Consider the following 26572-nt stretch of genomic DNA (forward strand, 5'->3'; position numbering starts at 1 on the left):
ATATATGATTGCATCTTGCCAGAATATTAATATTTATACGTTCCCTACTTTCACAGTTGTTTTAGAGTCAGAAGAACCAGGCATCGCAAGCGTGTCTGCTCAAATACACAGCTATATTTAAACTGCACAGTTCTATTTAATATCTCCAAGGCAGAGTATTTTAGCTGTTTTGGCGTGGTGATATGCAGAAAATGTTCTTTCACTCCCTGAAGCCCAGACACACAGAAATCTTTGCAGTTGATGGGAAAAACCTCTATTTTTAAGAGAAAAGTGGAAGGTTTAAGGGGCTCACTTGGGGCCTGATGAAGGTCTTGGTCACGTTTTGCATCTCTTTAGCACAACAGGGAGCACCATCCCAAACACCAGCTGGGGCTACATGGGGCCCCGGGAGCAGGCTGCAGCTGGGCCTCCACACTGGGACCCACATTTTGGGTTTGATAGGCGTTTTAGGGGGACTGCGGCCGAGGTTCCCTGCTCGGTGCAGTACTAGGGGCTGGCAGACTGAGCCTCCGGCAGACTGTTGCCTACATCTTTCACTTGCTTTGTACTGCAGCAGGCTGAGACGGCCACAAGCGACAAGGACGGTGGCCGCATCTGCCAGCTCGGCCGTCTTGGCCCGTTTCATCCCGATAAGCAGGCCGCCGGCTGCAGACCGCACCGCGCCCGGACACGGGGAGCCGTGGCGGCGGAGACGGCCCAGCCAGGCCCGTGTCGCCATGGCGACGGCGCGGGGTTCCTGCCATGGCGGAGGAGAACGGCGAGGGTAAGGCCAGACTGGGGCCAGGCGCGGTGCGGAGCGTGCAGCAGGGCGGGCGCGGAGCCAGGGCCGCTCCAGCCGCCGGCTGCCGGGCCAGTGGGGCGCGCTCCGCCGCGCCTTCCGGTCTGTAGCGGGAGAAGCGGCAGATGGTGGGGTGGGCGCTTCCTGGGGCCGGTGCTGGCATGGCACACGGACACGCACACATATAGATGTGCATAGGTGTGCATATATGTGTATATATATGAATGCATGCACGGGTACATATTCACACACACGCCTCGCGCCCACCCATGCCGCTCGCAGCCCGCCCCTCGGGCCTGCGCCCGCCCCGGGACCAGGGCTTTCGCCTGAGCGCTTCCTGCTACTCATCGCCAGTGTCACCCGCGGGCGATAGCCACAGGTGCCGGCTGCTTGATGGTATTACCACCGTACTGGGTGCACCCGGCGTTGATGGTGGTGGGGCCAACCCCTCGCCACAGCGCTGCGGGGGGTGACTTCCTAGGCAGCCGGGATGGCCGGACTAGCTGCTGGAGCCAGCGGTCATCGCCCCTTGCAGCCATTTCTAGATGCATCTAGCTCTGCCAGGAAAAAGTAATCTGTGCTCCTGATAGCACCGTGGCTTATTTTTAGAGGCAAGTATATTCTACTTTAGAGAGTGTTGCCAGAAATTGTATTTAATAGGCTAAAGGTAATTCCTCCTGTGAGGGTATTCAAGTATTGTTTCAGGAAAGGGTACTTTGTGTGAAACTCACAATCTGAAGTCCACCCTTTTAATAAATAAACTTTTGCGTGTTGTAATAGTTTGTAATTTCTGAATATTGTATTTGAAATAATCTAAATAATGGTTTTTTCCATATTATTTTAGAAAACCTAATATATTCCATAGAAAAGTCCCATGTAAGTAATTACTGGGGGTGATGCTGAATGAGTAATTTGATTTTGGTGGAAGTATTTCTAGCATGCACTTTTGCAGCTACCTTGCAGAAATGAAGAAGACTGACTTAGCTTCAATGAGGACTGATGTAAAAGTATTATTTCTTTTATATAGTTTTAAATTTTTGTTTAGTCTTGTGAAAGCATGGTTTTTTTCATGTTCCCAGTTTTGCAAATGAAGCTGAGGCAGAGTGTGGGCAGGGGTAGATCGAGAGGATAGGATAACAGCCTAGAAGTCTGTCAGACCATCTGAGAAGAGGGAATCTGGTATTCTGGCAGGATAACAGTAATATTGGGAAGTTCTGGCTTTGTATATTTTGGGTACACATATCTGTGATAGCAAGATTTTGTACCATTTTGTCAGTCCCCAAGCGGAAACTTTTGAAAGGTCATGGGTTTTTGGCTGCTAGTTTAATGGCTTTTAATGCTGTTTTGGCCCAACCAGAGTTCCCGATGGATCGTGGAAAGTGAAAGGAAACCAGGCTTTGGTTTCCTACTTGTAGAATGAGGACAATAACCTGTGTGACACAGACAGTGCACCTGACTTGCCTTCTGTCTGTCAGGAGAATCATAGTCTGTTATTAGGCAAACCAGTTAGTTATTGCACTAAAAGGTGTCTCATTATTATTAAACACAGTTGAGGTAAGCTAACAGTCAGTGTCTCATTAAACTGCAGAATCAATCCCCTAAGAACAAGTTGCTTAGACTTGTTTCAGAGTTGCTATTAGATTTCTTGCAGATAGCAGTTAAGAGGGTTAATTAAGATTCTCTGATCCCAGATTCATGCATCCATCATGCTTTCTTCTGACAAGCATTCCACATCTATGCAAACTGCAACTTTATTATGCTTCAAACAGAACATTAGTTGTATTGTCAAATAATTAGTCCTTACGATATTCTTCTTGACTCTTTGTAGAACTGTAGTTCCACTAGCTTTCTTGGTAAAGGTTTCCCTTAGATTCTATTATTTTCAAGTTTTGTCTTCTTCAAAGTTAAAATGCCCATTTAAATGTTTTACAGATGTATGTGATGTACACAGGGGAAATGGTGAAAGACAAAGTCCTGTAACCTCTTGTACGTCGTGTTAGTCACATGAGTATTACCCTCTAATGCAATTGTTGTGAATCAAATCTTGTATGTGCACAAAAAGTTCCATTTAAATATAAGAAAAAACTATTTTTCAGTGAGGGTGAGGGAGCAGTGGAACAGGCTGCCCAGAGGGGTTGTGGAGTTTCCTTCCTTGGAGGTCTTCAAGACCCGCCTGGACATGTTTCTATGTGACATCATCTGGATTGATCTGCTTCTGGGTTGGACTAGATGATCTCTAAAGGTCCCTTCCAACCCTACCATTTTATAATTCTAAGTGTTAATGGGATCATGAGTGTACTGTCTGTAGCTGCATGTTTTATGTCATTTTTTTTTCTCCTACATTTGTGCTTTCAGTATTGTTTCATGCTTTTTCTTCATACCCATCTGATTACGCTAGACTGTTTGCTTAATCTTTCTCTTGTGTGTATTTGTCTGTTATCTTCCCTCCTATCATTCTGGGTCTTTCCCTTTTCCTGCTACTTAATTCATTCAGTCTGTCCTTCCATTTGCTTTCAGATGCCTTCTTTGTAATTTCACATAACATGTCAGATTTTCTAAGTTTTAATATCTCTGATCTCAATACTGGTGTTAGTAGAACCTGAAAGCAAAATGTCAGACTGGTAGTGCTTGAAGTAGAACTAGATAAAAGACAAGACATATTTTTATCCATCTGGGATTTAATAAATCACAGAAAAGCACATAAAGGAGAGAATGTTCCTTATATCGTTATGGTGAGGTTATGTAATTGATAGGTATTAGAGAGCTTTTGTAAGACTGTATTCCTTGTGCCAGTTAGCACATATTTAAAATGCAATTAATAAGTAATGAATTTTAATCCAAAAGGAAGTATATAAAATAGTCTGAGCTCCTGTTTCACCCACTTACACACATATGAAACCAAACAACTAGTTCTGGGTAACAGACATCCTCCAGAAAGAGACCTGATTCTGATGCGAAGACCTGCGGAGGAGAATAACCATTCTCTAGTGGTGGTTTTCTCTGGTAAATAATTAGTAGTTGTTCTGCATAGTTTGAGTTACAGCAGCAGTATGTCAGCAGGGCTTACATATCCTCTTCCACACTTGTGGAATGGTCATGTGGAGGTTGTTAGTGGAGATGGTAAAGAGTTTTTACTCCAGCTGTAGCATGCCGGTGAAATCTGATTTACTGGAGCTTACGTTTGTTAAGAACTAGCTACATATTCCATTCAACTGCTGCCTTCTTGCAAAGAAGCAGTGTTGCCCCTACTTCACGTGCCCTGCCGAATCCTCCCATGTCTGGAGGTAGGATCTAAACTGTCCCTCTCTGTGCTAGTCACCTCTGCCTGGATTCTGTGTCTCTAGAGATACTGAAAATATGCTATCACTGCTCATTCTGTTTCAATAAAGCTGCAAATCTGGGAGCCTAGTAGCTACCATGAGTTGCAACCATTAATTCTGCTTGAGGCACACTTAATTAACATGAGAGTTTCAAACCTGACACAGAAAATCGCTTGTCATGGTTAAACCCTAGTGAGCCGCTCACTCAGTACTCCCCTCCCCCACGGGGAATGAAGAGGAGAATCAGAAAAAAAGTGAAACTTAGTGGTTGAGATAAGAACAGTGTGCTAGGGAAAATGGAAAAAAAAGTAATAATGACAATAATAACTTATATAATAATAGTAATAAAAAGGAATATAACAAAAACAAGAAGAAAACTCAGGGAAAATACCTGAGTGATGCCCAGTGCAACCGCTCACCACCTGCTAACTGATGCCCAAACAGCAATCTACTCCTCCCTGCCAACTCCTGCCAGTTTCTGTCCTGGTCATGATATCCTATGGTATGGGGTAGCCCTCTGGCTACCTGGGGTTGTTTGTCCTGGCTATGCTCCCTCCCAGCTTCTTGTGCCCCCCCCAGCCCACTTGCTCACAGGGCAGGGTGAGGAGCAGAACAGGCCTTGACACAGTGTTAACACTGCTTGGCAGTAAATGAGACAGCCCTGTGTTAGCAGTGCTGGTTTTCAGCACAAAACCAAAACATAGTCTTGTATCAGCTACTAGGAAGGAAATTAGCTCTATTCCAGATGAAACCAGAGCACCACTTAAGCTGTGTGTGACTTTGGGGGATCCTGCTGAATGGGATAATATGGTGCATGTGAAGCTTAATCACATGGGTACATTTAAGGGTCTTGCTATATCAGAGACTTTAAAATGTATGTTGGAGGGTTTCACAAATAGTGCATCAGCATTTGAAAGGTACAAAAGCTGTGGATTAAACACAATAAACCTTCAGACTAAAGTAGTCCATCAGACAAATTATCTCTAGTTTCACAAGTGGCAGTGTTCAATTTATGGAAAAAAATACAAAATTAGTATGAGTTGTTAAAAATAAATAGCCTTGGTATGGTTCCAGCAAGCAATATTTCAGCTCTGGAAGAAAATCTGAATATCTGAGATCACTTAGAAAATCGATTTTATCACAGTGAACACTACAGATGAACACTACAAATATTTTTATATCCCCTTGTTGACATTGCTATGAGAAGTTACATGAGGAGAAAGGTTTATTACTTTTATTAGGTTGTAAATGCAGTGTAACTTGCACCTTGACATCAATCTGAATTTTGTTTTAATATTTGTACTTATTTGGGAGTGAAACGAAAAATAAATTATGTCTGTCTCCCATGGACAAACATAGGCTGTGGATCCCATCCTCTTGGCTATACTCCTGCGGTAGAAGTTGGCATCAAATAAGTGGAGAATAGGTAATTGCAGATTGACAAATTTCTTGTTTCCACGGTGCATAAGATGGTAGAAGTTGTTTGGTTTGGCTCTACTTCTAGCTGACTTACTGAATAAAAAATTGGCTGGTGTGCAGAAAGGCTTTAAACTTTTTTGTCTTTTAAACAATACTAACTAGCAGATATGCAGTGCTGACAGGAAGCTTGAGAACTCCCACAAATTATCTTTCCAGCAATAGTTAACGTGTTATTAAGAATTTCCATGTCTACATACTAATTATTTTGAGATCTGAGGGATTGGTTAGCAGTACCTTTATTTTGTCTGAGCAGATACTGCTTCCTTGCTGTTGACAATATGTTGGGTTATGGAAGTTGTGGAAGGAAAATGGTCTTTCTGGTAACAGAGGTCTAACACAAATCTATTGTCAAACATGCTCCATGTTTAGCCCCCAGGTGTGAGTTGGCCATGCACATAGGGGTGCTGGTCGCACCACTGCTCAGCCCTGGCCAGTCCTGCCATGGGGTCTGTCTGCCGCTGCTGCTGTTTCTGTTGTCAGGGTCTGGTTGAGGTGGGGGTTGGAAGCTGGAAATAGCTCCTACACATCTTGTGAGGTATCCTCAACAGGATATAGCTGTGGCAGCAATCTCCTAACCCAACCTGGGCAGAAGTGGGCCCTGTGCTCATTGCCCCAGGTGTGGTAGCAACATCACAAAGGGCAGAGCAGTCAAAGATGGGGCTCGGGGTGCTGCAGGAGGCAGCCAGAGGAGAGGGCAGCTCACTGTGTGAAGCTTGCATGTGCCCATTGTGAGGGGAAAAGTCATTGACATTTGTGGGGCAGGAGGTCCCAAAAGCTGCCTCTGGACCCCATGACTTTGAGGTTGGTTTGCATGCTGCCTGATGGGTCTTGAGAGATATTTTTATAAGTGGTCTTCAATAATAATTGGCCATCTTTAAGGAAACACAGATTCCTAGCTTTTTGGAAATGTTCTTTACTGTTCAATGTTGCGTAGGCATGGGTAATAGGTAAAAGCCTCATGAACATAAGATTGGAAGGGATTTCCTTGAGTCCAGTCTGGGACTGTATACAACCATAACTTTCAAAGGCTTACCAATCTGCATCTTTTAAATGGTAAAGATTATTTTTGCAGTGGTGTAAGGTTACAGGAGGTTCTGAACCATCATTGCTGATGGTCGGGTTGAAAAAAAGACACGAGTTCTGAGATCTATCTCTGAACAGCTTGTTTCCCTTTTTTTCCCTGTTTGCCAACTCCCTCTGTCATCTTAACCTGCCTGAAGTGGTTATAGAAATGTCTTATTCCCCACTGATGATAAATGTACATGTCGTAAATTTGTCAGCTGCAAATTCAGAATATTGCTCTTAGGCAAACCAAAAGAAAATTGGAGGTTCATATTCATTCACAATATGTAAGGAAAGTGATTTAGCACTGTGATATTTTCAAAACAGCTCCTTAAAAAACAAGCACCTGCAGCAAACCCCTTTTATCTCTTGCCACTTTGTTTCACTGTAATAGTCTTCCTTTACATGGTCAAAGCCCTCAAGCCACAGCAGCACAGATAGAATTGCAACTAGTTTAGGAACTGTGGGGTTTTTTAGCTCATGTGAGTCCCTATCAGGCAAATTGAAGGGCTTGTGATATATTACATAACAGTATGTATTAAAAGTCATACTGAAAACCCCTTGTTCTCCGATTATATTGTAGACAATTATAGTTCTTTTAAAAGAAGAAAGTTTACAAATTGCTGTACTTTAGGAGTGCTACTGTGGTGCTGTAGTTAAACTCTATAATGGCTTATGTTTAAAGTAAATAAGTTCTCAGAGCACTGATATCCACTTGGTTCTGGTCCCTGGTTCCTGACCACTTGGGCAGTCAGTGTGCAGAAGCAGTTTAGTAGGCATACTCAATTGATGAGGTGTCTGGTGCTGCCACACATGCATGCTGTTGGTGGCAAGTTATTGGCAGAGGGAGCTTCTCTTATGGGGCACACAGCAGCAGGTGCTTTACTGTGTTTTGGTAGAGCTTGGCGTGGTGCTGTGGGCCACAGGTGTCGGAGATGTCCTTCATGGCTCTGCCATCCTCTCTGGGGCCAGTGCTGTGGGGAGTCCAGGAAAAATGGGAGTCAAATGCCCTCTGTGACCACAGCATAGCAGTGTGGGTTGTGTTCTACCAGTGTCACAACCTGTGTAAACTCTTCGTTTTCAGCAGCAGCTCGAGGTACAGCAAGACTCTCAGCATCACCAGCAGAAATAAATGTCCTCACAGGGCAGTTTGATGTTGGTGATGAGAGAGAATGTAAGTATGAGCTAGATATAACTCTTTCATTATACCCCAGGTGTGGCTCAGATGAAAGATATGAAACAAATTGCAACAGTGGAGATTACTGTTTTTGCTAGCTCTGAGGTGCAACAGGAATGCTGACTGGTACAACTGCCAGAGTTGAGATCTCAGGGATATGCAGGACATCCCTAATAGAGATTTATGCCAAGCTTATCTGTGCCTTATGAAAAGGGAGACTGCATGCAGCTGGTACTGACTTTATAAAAAGTGTCATGATTATTTTTTGGAGCCTAACAGACGTTAAGCTTTCACTTCACTGAAGGAAGGATAACATCATGACTTTCCTCCAAAGAAGTGTATTTATTGTATATTATCTGTGAATCACAGGCATACAGGAGGCAGTCCAGGTCTGTGCATAGACTGGACTTCCCTGCTTTTTTTGATGACCTGAGTCATATCTTCACATTCTCTACTCAAGATCTTTGTATCAAAAGGAAAGGATTTTCCACCATCATTCTGCAAGTTAGTGTGACAAAGCATGTTATTGACTGCCCTCAGTGTCAATTGCATGCAATAGCAAGTATCTGGCTGCTTGTTTGTGGACAGCGGCTAGCAAAAGGGGAGCTTTTCTGTCAGAGCTGGACCTGTGCAAACGCCTATGGTGAGTGATATTACTCAGAGCTTGCTGCTTTGGTTCATGAAGCTCCAGGCTTCGTGAGGTCAGACTCAGCCACCACTTGAGGAGCTGCAAAATGATGACATGCTTGGCTGGCTGAAATTGAGGTCATAATTGAGACCTGTTAGGTCCAGTTTGAGCACATATTTGTTTCTGAGAGTCCTTACTGCATGCTGCTTCTAAAGTAATAATCTGCAACAATCGTGAGGCCTGTGAAACTAAACCAGCCTGACTATGGCCAGCTGCATGGGAAGACAGGCAGGGCCAAATCCTGAGAGCTGCAGTTGAATATTTCATGTCATGTCCTGACCGTTGCTCTAAAAATGTTAGAGCTACTCCTGACATAAAGTGTTTGACAGCTTATAGAGTGAAGATGTGTATTATTATGATCAAAACTCAATAGCTTTTTTCTGTCCTATAAGGCCCAGAGTCTTGAGGCCCTTCTTGTCCAACCTTTCCCTCCAAGAAGTACAAAAGACAAAATGTGTTTGAGGAAAAAAAAAAGTTTCAACGCATGACCCAGTATTTTTAGGAAAAAACCCCAAACTGACCTTTCTGCAAGGACTCTGCAACAGCAATGTGCAAAGTGTGGGCAAACAAACTTGTGTGAAAGCTGTGAGGGGAGAAACTGCTATGGTCAGAGCAAGAACTGTTGTATTTTGAAAGATTCTCATGAAGACTGCCAAGTGTTTCTGCTGTAAGTAATGATCATTACAGATTCTTTCAAGCTCTAAGAGATTATTCCTACTATTTATCTGCAGTTTAGGCATACACGGGCCATAGCGTCCCAAGGCTGTGTGTTCTCCAGAGGATACAGGCAGTAAGCTGTATGGTACTGTTAACAGCATGACCCTGCACTGTTTAATACAGGGGGTGACAGTGGGTTAGGATAGAAGGAGTAAGGCATTTAAGAAGGTGAGGTCAGGGCATTAGCTCTTACTATTGACTCTTTCAGAGCTCAGAGAGGCTTTATAGTCACGGTGATAAAAATCTGTAGGCTGTAGCTAAAGGGAAAGGTGCAAGACAGAGCTGTGAACTCACACTGCAAGGTATTTGTCACTTGACACTAACTCCAGTATCCACAACAGGTAGGGGAACAGAGGGATGTGGCAGGAGGAGCTCAGGATCATTGCTTAGTGGAGCTGCATATGGTCCTTAGAGCAACAGCAGGACAGTGAGTTGGAACTGGAAGAAGGCTGGATGCCAGGTATTCGCTCATATACTTCCCTGCTACTTACAGGTAGAAGTCCTTCTGCACAGTATCATCCTGGCTGGTTGAAACGGAGAGCAGAAAACCTACCTGTGTTTCTGTGTATGTGCGAAACCAACTTGCATTGCCTTTTCTGATGGAAGGGCTTCTGCCTACTACCACCATCAAGGAGGAATATGATGGCCTTTACCGGACCATTTTCCTTACAGCTGTAACAAATGCTGTAGCAAGGCTTACAAGTTACTCACTAGAAATGTGTCAGACTGTCTTGTAATTTCAGCATGAATTAGGACAACTTGTTGTTTTTCTGATGTTTTTTCTGGACGTGCTGCAAGGTTGTCATGGGTTTGTGTGAAGTTGCATTTAGCTTGGTAACAGGGGGAGGGGGCTGCAGTGCTGGTCCCAGTGGGCAGTTCTCAAAGCATCCCCTGGTGCTGAGGTGGGCCCACCTCCAGCCTGACTGGGCCAGTCTGACACCACCATCTCTATTTAAGAAGGGAAATCTGCTATGGAAGAAGAGGTAGAGGAGTGGTACAAGATGGAGGTGACCTTGTGGACCTCACAGTCAGAGAAAGAGGAGGAAAGGAGGAGCGCTGGATGAGAGACCCCTCTGCAGCCCATGGCAAGAACACATGCTGTACCCCTGTGTGGTGGTTTAGCAAGATGTCCACCAAGTCATAATATCACTTCCCCTCCCAAACTAGACAGGAGAGAGATAGAAATATCACAAGTGGTTTGTGAGTCGAAATAAGGACAGAGAGATCACTCAGCAATTAGTGTCACGGGCAAAACAGACTCACCTTGGGGAGAAAAAAGGTTTGATTTATTAATGAATAATCAAAACGGAGTAGGGAAATGAGAAATAAAACTGAATCTAAAAACACCTCCCCCTACTCTCCCCTCTTCATGGGGCATTCCTTCCTTCTTCCCCAGCAGCACTGGGGATGGGGGGATGGGGGTTGCAGTCAGTTCATTACAGATGGACTTTGCCACTGCTTCTTCTCGGGGAGGCCTCCTCACACTTCCCACTGCTACAATGTGGAGTCCTTCCCCATAGGAGACATTACCTCACAAACTGCTCCAGCATGGGACCTCCCACAGGAGCAGCTCCTCACACCCTGCCCCAACGTGAGTCATCCACGGGGAGAGCTGTCCTTCAGGTACCGACTGCTCCAGCCTGAGTCCCTCACAGGATCACAAGTCCTGACAGCAAACCTGCTCTGGTGTAGGCTCCCCTCTCCCCACAGGCTCCCAGGTCCTGCCAGGAACTCACTCCAGGGTGAACTTCCCACGGAGTCACAGCCTCCTTCAGGCATCCACCCGCTCCAGCATGGGGTCCTCCACGGTCTGTGAGTATGTCTGCTTCCTGATGGCCTCCATGGACTGCAGGAGCACAGCTGCCTCACCACATGTTACAGTGGAGTCTTTCTTTCAGTGCCTAAGCACCTTCTCCACTGACCTTGGTGTCTGCAGAGATATTTTCACATTCTCACTCCCTGTTCCTGGTGCAGTTTAGCAATTGTGCAACAGCTTCTCCTTCTCAATTGTGTTATTCACAGAGGCATTACCTCAGTCACTAGTTGGCCAGGCCTGGGTGAGGTGCAGAGTCCATCTTAGAATTGACTGGCCCTAGCCCTGTCAGCTACAGGGGAAGCTTCCGGCAGATCTTTGTTTAAAGAAATCACTCCTGTAGCTCCCCCCGCTACCAAAAAATCTGGCCCAGGCAAAACCACTACACCGTGCAACCCATGGAGGGCAATGGCAGGACTGAGAGCCACCAGCAGCTCTGGGTGAGTGCTCCCAGATGGAGGTGGCCATGGCACAGGGCCATGCTGGAGAGCCTGTGGACCCCAGAGACCCGCACAGGAGGTGGAGAGGAGCTGCAGCCCTCGGGATGAACACACATTGGAGCAGCCTGTGCAGGGCTGCCTGGTTTGTGAGGGACCCCGCTCTGGAGCAGGGAGGACTGGTGAGGAATCTGCCTGCCTTGAAGGAGAGACAAGTGGCAGGAGCCGTTGGAAAAGTATTGACTGAAACCCCCATTCCCTGCCCCCAGAGCTGTTCATGGGGGGGAGGAGATAAAGACACTGGGATCAGGTCTCTGAGCTCTGGAAGAGGGGAGGGGTGGGGAGCAGGTGGTCTTAAAGGGCTGGTGATGCTCTTCACGATTGTGCCATTCTGTGGTATTTTCTGTTTGTTATGTTTTGGGGTTTTATGTTTTTGATTGATAGTGGATTAAATTAATTTATGTTTTCTTCCCCAAGTTGAGTAACTTTGTCTGTTTTGCCTGGGACTATAAGTGGCAATTAAGCTCTCCTTGTCCTTTGAGGGTTCCAAATGCCTTTGATACTTAGGGCTGATCATGGTCTTTTGTTCCTAGTTGAGTATAAACAATGGCAGAGGTCCAGAATGTTTCATCAGCAGGAAAATCTAGTGCTGTAGCCAAGTCCTGGCCCAGTCTCCACACTTCCATTTCCAAGGCCTGAACTGGTCCATCTTGACGAGGTGCTGCTCTGGGCCACTGCCTGGGCTTGTGACAGCTCAGGAATTCCTGAGAGAGTTCGTCCTGTCTCAATTGCTTTGACCTGGAACATGATGCACGCTACATCCCAGATGCATGGTCATACTAACCAGTTGCTGCACTTCCATTTCTCCTTTTGGCAGGTGCAGACTAAATCACAGTTTTGTTCTGTGCAATGAAAATAGGAAGGACTCTTTCTATACCATCCCACTAAGAAAAATTGGAAAATTGATAACTCATCAAGCCTCAGGTAGTGCTTCATGTTTAAGAAAATGGAACTCTAGCTGAGTATAGGTAGTTAGTATCCCTTGGTCGTTTCCCAGGGTTACAGGCTTTTCTGCTGTTGCTTATGAAGACTGGTGCTTCAGTATATACAGATATATATGTAGATATAGCATACCTACACAGATTGTGTACAGTAAACATGTCAGGGCACATTTTGTTGAGCTTTCTGTGGGATGTATGAAGTGCTGTAACTGGCATGGATTGATATGTACCTGTGTTGCATCACCGACTAAGTGCCTACAAGAGAATAGATTTTTTCCTGAGCAAACCATATGATTGTAGCATCTTTCCCTGTTATGTCCCAGGGTTATGTAGACTGAGCTTGCCCTCACCAACAAGCTGCTCAGGAACTCTTTGAGTGGCAGTAAGGAAGGATTTTACTGCCTGTAGGGCAGGGGAGAGACTAATCACAGGTGGCACATGATGAGATTCAAAGATTATGCTGACAAAAGCACAAGGGTAGGAAAAGAGGTTCAGAAGAGCAAATGGGGGCAATCCCAGAGAGAACAGTGCTCCAGGGCAGAATGAGCAGTCAACCAGCAGTGTCAGCCACCTCTGCTTGTGTGCATTCTGTGTAAGGAACTCAGCCAGGTAATAAGAAGGGCAGAGTTGTATCCCTTATCACTTTCCCAGAATGTGCTGCTGCTCTTTTTTTTCAGTGTCGCTAGACCTGCATTTTGTATTCCATATGCCTTCCCAATGAGCAAACCTGCCACATGTCCAGCCCTGAAGAGCACTTACAGATTGTAGGAAGCACTGTGTGATATTAGCAGATTCCTGCCGGGACTCAGTCCTGCTCAGCCACTCCTAACATTTAACATTCCCTGTCCCACTTGCAAGTTCTTCTTGGTTATAAATAGTTTCAGTAAGTTTAGAATTAGTTTCGTTTGTATTTTATGTACAGAAAGTCCTTACACCTTTCATTTCTTTGACAAAGAAATTGCAATCTTGAATTCTGGGGATCCCCAGAAAGAACTGTGTGGAACCAGAGAAATTAATGCCTCTGTTCCAGAAGCCTGGGCACAGGGAGGCTGTCAGGGTCACAGTATAGGAAGCAATGCAGAAAATAGTGGTTTATTGGTCCCCTCCAACACATGGAATATTTTGTATTAGAGCAAGCATCTGTCAAGAAATTGCAGAGGTAGCAAGGGTACCTCTTGTAATTTGCCGTCTCCATTCCCATAGGCAGATGCACTATCTGCAGCAAGATGAGACAGTGGATGTACTTCCACTGGGGCTTCATGCTGACATAGTTTGCCATCTCTGTCCCCTGGCTTTAAGAAATATGGTGTGAGCTCTGGACAGAGCAAGCATACAGGATCCTACTAAGGATGTGGGAGTCAGCAGCTGGAGTCAGATTTAATACAGCAGCTGTTCAAGCTGTTATATTGTTATGACTCAGGGCAGATAGTACTGGAGATACAGTGTGATCTCCAAGAGCTGGTGTGCAGGCTGTTTGTTTAGCACAGACCAAACATCTTGCAAGAGCAACCAGAAATGATGGCCTTAAAATGGGTTTGATGACCTACAAGGATGTGTACCATGAGGGAAAGAAATATTTTTCCCATGGATGAAGAACTATATTTGATCCAGAAGGGAGGACAGTAGATTATATTGACTATGACTCCAACATCTTTGAGGAGAGATAACAGTCAAGAACTTTGTGAATGGTGGATATTCTCTTTTAAATCAATGTCACTTTAATATGAACTGTATTTTGGAGATAGTATGAATGATGGATTTAAGCACCTTTGGATGTACAGGTGATGAAAGGCATTGACTATTTATGGCTTTTTTTCCCAACTTGATGTGGCATCCTCTGTGGCTTGTTTTATTCTACATTATAGTGTCAGGTACATTGAGAATTTTAGGAGCAACTAGAAGCTAGACTGCTTATCAAGGCAGCAATAGTTTCAATACTTACTTCGTTTCTTAACAGTTGAATTACTTGCCTCATTAGGGTTTTTTTTGTTTGTTTGTTTGTTTTGGTTCCTACATGTATTAAAACATTTGAATCTGTAGTAGATTAGAATGCCTTGGCATTTAAGGTGGCATTTACTGAATAATCAAAACCTAGGGTAATATTCAGGGTATCTTGTTTCATCAGGTAAAGTTACTGACAACTTATAGCTTCGTTAGTTGCCACCAACTGATTATCATAAACTGGATATGTTTTGCATATTGGTATATTGTTGCATTTTTCAACATTGAAGTTGAAGTGGGTAGTTGTTATGTAATTTTTAAAAGATCTTTAATTAGTTCGTCAACTTCTAACTGAAATAACCAAAATGTTTCCATTGTGGTTGACCTGAACTCTTTATTTTTTTATTATTAGCTTAATTGTACAAATTAATCTCATTTCCATAAGCAAAGCTGGACTCAAGATAGTGCTTAATTTTTCTCATCACTTCATTTTGCCCACGTTACATTTGTCTTACGTAAAGAAGACAAAAAGGAAACCTTCTGTTTAATATTTTTGTGTCAGGATTTGAAGTAGCTTTTGCAGTTAAATTTGTGACAGCTTTCATCAAACTGGCAGCCTGTATTTTATTATCAGGCATCAAATTAATTACCTGATTTTTCTAAACTCTGTTTGCTGCTGGTGGTTTTGTTCTCATGGTTATTCTCACCACATTCCACAGAGCTGTGCAAAGATTGTACTGATTGCTCTTCTCTAAGAGCTCCATTCTGTGTGTCTATTTTTAAATACAGACCTTTTATTTTTATTCTCTGTTATTTTTTCATAAGGCAGTTACTGTGATGGAAACAACTAGGTAATTTTTCAGCTCTTACATGCACTACAATTAGGACAAGAAGTATGACAATAGGATGAGGTTATGGTCTTAGTCCAAGGTTTGCGTACACGATGAGTGTAGAGTTTTTGTTGATTCACACTGATGATGGGGATTGGTTGTTTATCTAGATGCCATATGGTATACACTTTGACAAACATAAACAGCAAGGAGCAATGATATAGCTTGTTCTCAATGATTCTGAAAAAAACATGAAAGAAAAAGCTTTTGCTATTCTTGAGACTTTGAGAATGCTTGAAAGTGACCTGTGCAGAAACCAGTTAAGCCTGTTTGTTTTTCTACAGGAAACAGATTAAAATTCAGGTTGTCCAAGTACCATCTGTGATAACATGAAATACTTTGCACCCAGGAGAGACAGCATTATCCCTTTCCTGAGTCTGCAGGCCATAGCTTGGATCTGTAAATTGGAGTAGGTTCCTCTATCAGCAAAGACGTCAGCCTGGTTATTTCTTGGGAGCTGGTGTATACCTAATTTCATGAAGTAACATCTTTTATGTCTTCATTCTATCTGAATGGCTATACTCCAGTGATACATTTCCCACTGGTGATATCAATACTTTGCATCAACCTGTTTTCTTCAGATTGAGTTCAGGAATGGATTTATCTCTTCTTTCAAGGAATCAAGATGCTTTATAAACCTCTTATTGTCTTCAAAAGCTGCTTGATTTGTCTTTGCAGAATGAAGACTCTTCAATGAGCACATAAATTATTTCATTGTGTATCACAAGACACAAAGAAACACGACTGCATGTTCCACAACCTTACAGCTTAATCACAGAATTGTTTTGCTTGGAAAAGACCTTTAAGATCATCGAGTACAACCACTAACCTAACACTGCCAAGCCCATCACTAAACCATGTCCCTCAGCACCTCACCTACTCATCTTTTGAATATCCCCAGGAATGGTGACTCCACCACCTCCCTGGGTAACCTGTTCCAGTGTCTAACAACTCTCTCAGTGAAAAAAGTTCTTCCTAATCTCCAATCTAAACATCCCCTGGTGCAACTTGAGCCCATTTCCTCTTATTTGTATTGTTCCTTTCTTTTCTGGTATCTAATATATTGATTTCATACATGCTATAGGAGGTACAGAGTAGAGAAGAAAATATTTCTTCTTCCTCAGTACTTTTAGAGCACGGCATACAGTTATTGTTACAACATATTAATCTGACTGTACATTAAGCTTCTTCTGGAGTTAAGAAGGTCACTAGGAAAAAATCTAATGCATGTCTTTTCTTCTCCTGAGCAGAAAGGTCTTGCCAATAAGTCAGATTCAAATGACCTCAAGAATATTTTCTCCCTATGTTCCTTTTCCTCGGTAGTTTTCTTAAAATAGAATTAGTTAAATGCTCTAAGGTTTTCTTCTTAGGGGTGGGGCAAGGTTTCTGAATTATTTTTAAGTCAATAAAAATCCCCACACTTAAGATGAAAACAACACAAACATTTGTGGCAAAATAATTTAGGGAGTGGTACACTTTGGAGTTTGGAAAGACAAGCAGTAGCATAAGAACACTTTATGCTGATATCATCAACAATAATTCATCTTATCACACCACACTGGCTTTCCCTTTTTGTGATGGAAGCACAAAATCGTGATAAAACTGATGAACTTATTTGAGAGGATTTGAGATTTCACCTGGGCTGGTGATGCCGAGTATTGTAATTGCTTTTTAATATCATGGCCCAGGTGATAGTCCAATTAACACTTGTTTAAACCTATTATATCTTGTAAAAGCTAATTGATAACCTCATCAGAGTTGCAATTATGAAGTCTCTTGTTGTTTTTTTCTTTGTATGTAAGCAAATATGTATTGTACAATTCTTCTCATTAGAACTGCAGCCAGATTTGGGTTGATTTTGTTGTTTTCATTCCCCCCCCTGAACTCTTATGCCCTTATTTCCATTAGTGTTTTTGTGAAGGATTTTGGAAGAAGTCAGATGAAACAGCAGCCACAAGTATCTGATGAATCTCTGGTGGTTTTTAGTTGATCTCTTTCATCTTTTTGCCCTGTATACCTAGATAATAAATTGAGAATTGTCCTTAAAGTGAACATGGTATTCTTCAGCAGTAACGCCAGTCTCCCTTTTTACTGGGGAACGGTTGCTACATCTTGACACATTCTCAGGATTTTAACTCCTTATTAAATCTGTAAGGGAGTCAGATCAGTTTAGCTATTTCTGCTTGTTGGCCAAACCTCTTTTTTGGCCATACAGTAGGCTCAGTTTTCAAGCAGGGATTTAACATTTACTTTTTTGTACCTTTTCCACCTTGGTCTAGCTTCGATGTTCCCCATAGCTCAACCAGCTTCTCACATGTCCTTTTTGATTAGCATTGTATGGCAAGACAGAGAGTGTTAGTTGTGATTTTGGAGATGGTAGGAAGAGCTAGGATTTTCAAAGGATGATCATAGGGGTCTTATGGAAGAGTGTTGGTGCAGTGTGGGGAAGGTGGTTCAATGCCATTGCTTGGATCTGTAAGCAGAAAGAGCAGGTTTGCTGGAGACTGCAGGAGGCTTTATGACATGTTTTCTTATGTGGCTGACAGTTATGTCCCCTATTATGTCTAATTGCCGTCTTAAAAATGTTCCTTTTCCTTCATGGCTGTCTTTGGCATCCCATTTCCATTTTTTTCAGCTGACAGGACCAAAATTTATGCCTACTTTTCTGGCTGAAATAATGGCTAGTGGGAAGGAAATGGTGCTGGAATATGTAGCCGCTGGTATGATTTTGTACTTCCTGCTGATAAGCCTTGAGTAGTAGATAGGGAGATTTATAAACAACTGTTGATAACATACTTTTCAATAAAATCAGAACAGTAACATATAAATGAGTTTAAACCTGACTGTCATTGAGTTGGGGTTACTCAGGTCTGTCCCTTGTCCCTTCAGACTGACTAATTCATCAAGGTGGTCCTGTGTCAGAAGCAATTCTGATTGCCAGAGACCGCAAGGGTTTCTTCACACCTGCTTTTAACTGTGTCATGTTATTGTGAAGAGGATGAAGTAATTAATGAGTTGTCCACATGTGTATAGGAGTTTAAATATAAAATTGATTATATTTATTAAAATATACCTAGATTACTGTTTATAAGGATTAATGTTTCAGATGTGTTGAGCAGTAACACTAAGTAATAAAATCAAGTCTGCTGGTGCTTCTAGAAATCATTTTACTCTTTGCATAGCATGAAAAAGTGTTTCAGAGTATTGCATTGTGTAAACAGCTTCTTCAGGCTGCACTGGGACTGAATCTTTTCCTGTGAGCAGCAGACAGATTTTAGCTGTTTTTTTTTAATGTTAGCCTACCTGTTCTTTTGATACTTCTTTTTGATACTTCTGCACATAATTTCTGCCCAGTGAACGGAAAGGTTGGCTTTTTGAGCCATCAGAGCAGCTGGCCCTGAGTAAGAAAATAAAGCAAGCTTACACAGTTGAACGATGGTAGAATCTAGCAAATTGTATCAACTAGAAATCACTTTTTAAAATGCTCATTACTCAAGAGTCTGGCAGAGACACATCTATTTAATTGCTTCTGCTCCCTACAAAGGCGGAAGCTGTTGTCTTTGAAGAAGTGTCACAACTGAGGCAGGTTTGCTGCTTGAGGGTTGGCTTCAAATGGACCTCAGAGTGCTGGGGAACGCTCTGGACAATCTGAAGAGGAACAGTTCAATCTGAAAGAACCAGCAGCATTAATTTGTGACTCCCAGCTTCCTGCCAGTCATACTTAACTGCCAGTCTTAGAGCTTGTCTAGCTCATGCTAAACAAATTGGGAAAATACCAAAGGATAGTAGAGGAAAGGAAACTGATAGTGAATACACTTTTCAGTTAATTTATCTGAGGAATGGATTTTAAGACATTTTGTCTTCTCACTACTTATGGAGTTGTACAGTGATTTAGCCCTGGCCGGGTGCCAAATGCCCACCAAGTTGTAATATCACTGCCCCTCCTAAACAGGACAGGGGAGAGAGAAATATAATGAGATTTGTGAGTCAAGATAAGGACAGAGAAATTGCTCTGCAATTAGCATTACGGGCAAAACAGACTCAACATGGGGACAAAAGGGTTTTATTTATTAATAAACAATCAGAATAGGGAGATTAGAAATAAACCACCTCCCCCCACCCCTCTCTCCTCCAGGACTCTCCCTCCTTCCCCCACAGTGGTGCAGGGGATGGGGGATGGGGGTTGCAGTCAGTTCATTACAGATGGACTTTGCCACTGCTTCTTCTCAGGGGGAGGCCTCCTCACACTTCCCACTGCTACACTGTGGGGTCCCTCCCATGGGAGACAGTCCTTCATGAACTTCTCCAGCGTGGATCCTTCCCATTAGCTACAGTTCTTCACCAACTGCTCCAGCATAGGGCCTCCCATGGGTGCAACTCCTCACACACTGCCCCAATGTGGGTCATCCACCAGCGTGAGTCCATTATAGGATCACAAGTCCTGACAACAAACCTGCTCTGGCATAGGCTCCTCTCTCCCCACGGGCTCCAGAGTCCTGCCAGGAACTTGCTTCAGAGTGGGCTTCCCATGGTGTCACAGCCTTCTTCAGGTATCCACCCACTCCGGCATGGAGTCCTCAACAAACTGCAAGTGGATCTCTGCTCCCCTGTGGCCTCCATGGACTGCAGGGGCACAGCTGCCTCACCATGGTCCTCACCACAGGTCAGAGGGGAGTTTCCTTTCAGAGCCTAAGCACCTTCTCCCCCTCCTTGTCTACTGACCTTGGTGTCTGCAGAGATGTTTTCACATTGTCACTCCCTGTTGCTGCTGCAGTTCAGCAACTGCACAGTAACTTCTTCCTCTTCTCCATTATGTTATTCACAGAGGCATTACCTCCATCATTAGTTGGTCAGCTGTGGGATCCATCTTAGAATTGACTGGCATTAGCCCTGTCAGCTACAGGGAGAGCTTTGGGCAGATCTTTGTTTAAAGAAGCCACTCCTAGAGCCCTCCTGCTACCAAAAACCTGGCCCAGGCAAAACCACTACAAATTGGAAACTAAACGAGAACGAGAAAATTACTAAAAAGTGAGAACTATCTGAAGCATTTTAGCAGCATAAAAATGCATCCTATGAGATGCATTTAAGGCAGTAAGTATCTGTAGACATTAGAATCTCTCTTTTTTTTTGGCATAGTATGTTTCAATATTTATTTATTTAAACCATTAGAAATAGTCAGACAATTTTTTTCTTTGATATTGTATATTGTTTTTCCAGTTAGTAGAATAAGCAAGTGAATTCTTTTTTCAGTCAGAGGTAGGTATTTCTGTTCTGAAAACTGCTAAAAAATCGCTCCACAGAGCAGCATGAAACTTTCATTGATCCACTCATGGGGCAGAATATCCATGTGCAGAAAGATTTCACTACATTAGAACATCATTGAGTTAACTGCATGTCTGATGTCTTGATGTCCTTCTTGAAGGGATCATTTTAAACCTTTATCCATTGCTTACCCTAGAGCTGGAATGCGTATTTTTCTTCCTCACACAGAGAAGCTTAGAGTGAATCATCAAAGTCTTCAGATAACTAGCTTTGGCATCCTGAACTGTTGAACATCTTTGGCTTTCACCCTCAGAGAGTTTTAGACAATTGCTTATTAGGTATTCCCTCGTCTCATGCAGTCTTTGAGAGGACTACAGTATATTGTATGTTCTTTCCTGGATATAACTCTTAATCATGACTTCCTCTCAGTTCTTGGAAGAAATATAAATTGTCTGGTACCCAGATTCAATCATCAAGTTCATTTAATTTCAGGATCTTTCTTTGTCAGGCTTCTTGAAATAGGTGAGATTAACGTGTACTGTTTTCATGGAAAGCAAAGCTTGAAAAGGCTGGATAGCTACATAGTTCCAGTAGTGAAAATGTTTCTCTGCCTTCCCCTGGTTAATTTTTATTTCTACAGAAGGCTCACTCATCAAGCCAAGAATATACAGCTATAAATATTCCTTTGGCATTTCTCTACTGTAAGCCATAGCATACACTTGTAGTGCCTGATCTCAAGAAATAAACTCCAACAGTCTACACTGAGGACTGGATCCAGGGCTCTTTATAATCACTGAAAAAACTCCCATCAAATTTTCTAGTTCTATAGTAAGTCTTCAGGGCCTCTCCTACAAGGAATCAGATCCACTTAGATTTAATGATGCTTTTTGGAAAGAAATAAAATGTGATTTGTACTGCATAGGGAGGGATAAAAGACAGGGATTATTGTCAAGCTATGAAAAAGCCCAGAGCTTGTCTTATGTCTGGGGACTGAACAGGACTCTTCTTCCTCAATGAGCTCCAGTCGCCAATCCATCATACATGTACTTGCCCGTGCTTCTATCAAGAGGATAAGGTCAGAGGAATACAGGATATATTCCTACCTCTCTTCTCCTTAGGTATCTTCTGGGAGAATGGGAGAGTTCGATATGAAACAGACAGAAAGCAGCAGGCACCCGTATCTTCATAAGCTCTCTTCTATATGAAAAAGAGCTTCCTTATACATATGTCAGTGCTCTCCTGTACTGAAGTGCTTGCAGCCTGTCCTAGGTTGACCTTGGGCAGCTGACAGGCACCTACCCAGTCACTCTCTGCCTTTCTCATGAAAAAGCTCATGGTTCAAGATAAAAACAGAGACCACAAAGCTAATGCATCTTTTGCCTAGGTTCAGTTCTCATACCTTTTGACAGAAAACATATGTTTCTGTCATGAGGACAAGAAAGCAAATGTCAAGAATGATTGTAGACTGTAGCCCCAGGAATGCCCCAAAATATTGGGATTGTAGGAGGCTAGGTATGTCTTTGTAATGTCAGTGGAAATACTATCCAGTGGTTTAGTCCTGATTAGAACTGCTTAATAACATTAATAATACTAGATGAGTTTAAATAAGAAGCTGAAATAAATTTGTTCTGATAGAGTTATGTTTTTATCATTATGTTGAGAATACAGAAGAGACAGCCATGTTCTTACTGTCACTCAATTTCTCCCTGTGGCATCTCTGTGGAGACTGTGGGAATAGCTCACAAAATGCTGCCTCTTGAGAGCTGGTTTATCAGATGGAGTTTGGGTATGTATTTAGCTGGAGGAACCAAAAGGTCAGCTCCATATCACTTTCCTTCCTATATTTTCTCTTTTGAAGCCAAACTATGACACTAGTAAATGGGCTAACCAGTTCAGTCTTTATTTACCCTGGTTCCCTTGCCAGGGAGCCTTTTTTTTTTGAGATGGATCCCTTCTCCCCTTTTACATGTTTCTCTTCAGAATTTATTTCCAGTACTTCCCTTACCCCAAGAATGCAATTTCTGTCTTCAGACAAGATATAACTGTGATAACTCGTGGTTTTTCTTTCCCCGTTCTTTGAGATTGAGATATAAAAAGTAGATGCTGCAAATTTGTCTTTCCTATTCCCTGAGATTGTCTTTGTTTCCAAACTCTTAAAATAAATTATTTACATGAGACATAGTCAGTGTGCATGTATCTTAGCCATGTCTTTATTCCTGGTTCTCAGGTTTTCATACATTATGACTAACTTAGTGGACGTGAGAGCATTTACATTTCCTTGAGTGCAAGAACTTGGATGAAGTGACTCAGCCCCATCTCAGGGCAAGCCTGGGTCCAGGTTGGCCTTGCTCCTTCCACTGACACTGTGGTGGCCAGGAAGGGCTCATGCTTGTGGTCCGGAAGGAACTGTAGCACAGTCTGAGCAAGGTCCACACTTGGACAGTTATGTCATGCAGCTGAGATGCACCATTACCACTAGACTTGATGTAGCTGCAGAGCCATAGTGAGGTCTTAATACTAACATAAACAACAATTAAGCATTTATAGTAGAATTTTTTTCAGAATGACTTCTGCATTTTCGAAGTACTTTTCTAGTCTGCCCCTTTATCAGTTTTTGGTGCTTCTGCTGTTGCAATGCTCATATTGGAAATAAATCAGTTGCAACAAGTGAAACTTTCTTTTTCTTGTCTTATGTTTCTTTTTGCAGATGATGCAGTAGCTGAAATTGAGAAGAAGATTGTAGAAGCCTTTGAGGTGTTTGACCATGAGTGCAATAAAACTGTGGATATCAGGTTTGTAAATATTTTCACACAGAAATATTACACGATTTAGTGTAGAGATAAAGAACTCCCTAAACTTGCCTCTGCTTTATCAGAAAATGTAATTGAAACAGTCCTTTTGGCCCTGATTGGGCAATTATGTCTTATTTAATAGGCATTTTGCATTGTTCAGCAGTTGGCAACTGAAACTGTCTTGGGAGAGGGATGCTGGGACTGGTGAAGTAAAGAAGCAAGAGGAAACTGCAGAAATCTAAGGTTACAATTATTACTAGCACATCTCTGCTCTGAGAGCTCATTTGGCAGTACAGGTCCTGTATCCCATATGGATCTCCTCACTTTCAGACTAGTCCGAGCACATTCAGGGATGTACCTGCCAGTGTGTGTCACAGTTAACCTGCTACCTCTGTAGTTGTCTCCAACAGCAATGCATCCTGCACAGCGCTCTCGGGTGATGCAGGAGGTGGATATTGCTCTGACAGGGAGGTCTTTTTAGGAGACTTGGAAGATATATGTATAGAATTTGATTAAAAAAAACCCAAAACACAACAACATCAACAGTAACAATAACAATATAATGAACATAAAGATGATGATCATACTTGATTGCACCAAAAGTCTATTTAGCCCTGTACCCTCATCTAAGCTACAAGTTGTTACCTGGAGGAGGAATATAAGGAACTGAGCAAAGACACAGTACTTCTTGTATATCTGCCACATTTTGATTTGAGTGGCACCTGTTTTTTGATTTTTTGTCTTATGATAAAAAGAGAACAATTGCTCTCTATTCATCTTCTCAAAATCATTAATGATTTCATAGCTGCCTGTGGCATCTGTCTTCCATCACAGTAGTTTAAGGCTGAGGTGTCTGGATATGTTTCATCTCTTAGGAGATGCTATTCTGTAGCTCTGGCCATTCTCTTTTGTGCTCCTTCTTGTTCAGCTTTCTCCTTTTTTGAAATGAGAAGCCATTTTTCATGTTTCCAATTACAACTTTCACAAGAATATCACCAGAGCTTTTAATTACAAACCAATTATTGAGTACAAACTCTACAAAGGAGTGTGAGAACAGGTGAAATTGTTGTCATTAGGCATGAAGCCAAACTGGAAAACATCTTTAAATCTTCCAAACATCTTTTCTACATTATAAAATAGAGATGTGAGAAGTGCAGAATATTTATGTGATGGTTTTAGCAGTGTATGCCTCTAGATTTAGTTCATAGAAGTGAAATGATGATTTGACTATACTAGATAGGGAGAGTTTCAGGGTACATCTGCGTGCTTGGTACAATAGCTATTCACTCCCCCATAGGGCTCTTTGGGAAGAGTGCTCACTTACATTCTTGGCCTAAACCCAGGGAGCTGTCAAGTGCTCAGGGCAGGGGCTGGCCTGATGCCCCCTGGACCCCTGCTGCTGGCTGGGGGCTGGGACTGGCTCTGGCTGCCCTGCCCTGCCCTGCCCTGCCATTCCCCATGGGGGCCCTCTGCCTCTACCACTCCCCCAGCCCCAGGTTGCCCCTGGCACTCGCTGTGCCATACCCGTTGTTTATTTGTTTGTCATTTACATCTGCAGTCCTGGTTAAACAGCTGTGAAGTTTTCTGTACTCCTGACTCGATTATATAAGGTTATAGAGCTTGAGAAAATGTTGCAACAATAAAATGATACAAATAGACCTTAAAAAGAAGTATTCATTCAGGCAGTAAGTCATAACATGTGAGAGGGGACAATCAGAAGTCTATTTAACATAGTCAATCCACAGTTTCACATGAATTTTTATTATAGTACAGTTACTGACAATGAACAACAATTTATTGTCTTCTTATTCCTAGGTTCATATTGCAGGGCTGCATCACAATAATGGGATTGTTAATGGCTGATTATCTTGTGTCAGAAGGTGGCAGTACAGCACAATTCTTAACCACAATTGTAGGCTTATGAATGCTATTGCCTGAAATACCGGATTCCTGTGAAAAATATGGAAAATTACCCTGGCTTAGCAGGCCAGAATCGGTATTAGGTGACTCCTAACACAAATACAAGTTCGAAAGGAATTAAGGATGAGAAAGACAATATTGTTTCATGCTGCTTACAACACACCCTGAGTTTCAGGATTTTCATCATTTTCACCCTGACTTTCATGATTTTGCAAATCTTGTCATTGAAAGTGTTACATCTAGGGTGAAAACTATGGCCCAAAATTTTATTGCAAAATCCATATGAATGTATAACTCATTTTAACCATCATTTTTGTTTGCTAGAAACTACACAGCAGAAGGTGTAACTGCTGAACTAGGTGAAAGGAAGTGGCTGAGTGGGAAATACAATTTACTGTCTGTGTTTTTACCAAATGTGACGTGACTTTTTGAACACAGACACTTCAGAGAGCATCCCCATGCTGGCACATGCACAGACATTGCAGTCAGCAATGACAGATTTTGCAAACTCTTCCAGGGCCTGACTTACCTTAGTCATATGGCAGTTTGGCTGAGTGTGAGGTGAGCCAGAAGCTGATGACAACCTTCCCCTCTCTGGCAGTCTGTAAGAGTAGAAATAGTGTGGGACAGCAGGGAGGAATGGTTTAGGTTGGGTGTTTCCATGAGGGAGGCAGAGAATATTTCCAAGAGTCTTTTATCTGGAAGAGATGAGAGAGTACAGGAGTGGAAGTGTCAAATACAGTATATTCAATACTACAAATAGGGTGCATGGACAGGCATTATAAAGATAGGACTAAATGTCTGACCTCATTGAGGCCAATGGCCAAACTTGTCAAACTTGGTCTCCTCACATCCATGGGGACCAAGGCTTCACTGAGCCATTTGGGCAGATGGCTTCACTTCATAACAACTGTTATATGAAGGGTTTAATTTTGTTTTGGTAACTATTTTTGTGCAGCCAGACTTTTTTTTTCATTTCTTTTTGTCTATTGTAGTGTATCTCATATGTTGTCAATCAGAATGGGAGCTACTCAGGACCTGTCAGAGGAGGCCAAAGACTGAACCATGTAATTTTCATGTAATAAGCACGTGTGCTTATTGTGCCACATTTGGGACATTGCTATTATAAGATGATTTTACAAAGGTCATTACATCCCATATGTATCCAATTTTTCCACCAAATGTACTGATGAAGATGAAGAAACCACAGAGGTTTGAATCAAGAAAACCACCAGTTCTGTGGATAGTTATTCAATATGTGCTTGAATTTCTACATTGTAGAATTAGACTGAAAA

The 26572-nt window shown here is 42.5% G+C and overlaps 1 protein-coding gene across 1 annotated transcript in view; it reads left to right on the forward strand.

The window, feature by feature from the left end:
- The first annotated feature begins 682 nt into the window (after positions 1 to 682).
- The window catches only part of EFCAB2 (EF-hand calcium binding domain 2), a 35109-nt gene continuing 9219 nt past the window's right edge, over positions 683 to 26572 (forward strand). The window contains exons 1-2 of the mRNA XM_061990509.1: positions 683 to 763; positions 23273 to 23357. Coding sequence (XP_061846493.1) covers positions 742 to 763; positions 23273 to 23357 — 107 coding nt within the window. The 5' untranslated portion in view covers positions 683 to 741. The remainder of the gene's footprint in view (positions 764 to 23272; positions 23358 to 26572) is intronic.

The sequence above is a fragment of the Colius striatus genome, chromosome 2 (assembly GCF_028858725.1).
Source record: "Colius striatus isolate bColStr4 chromosome 2, bColStr4.1.hap1, whole genome shotgun sequence".
Taxonomy (NCBI): Eukaryota; Metazoa; Chordata; class Aves; order Coliiformes; family Coliidae; genus Colius; species Colius striatus.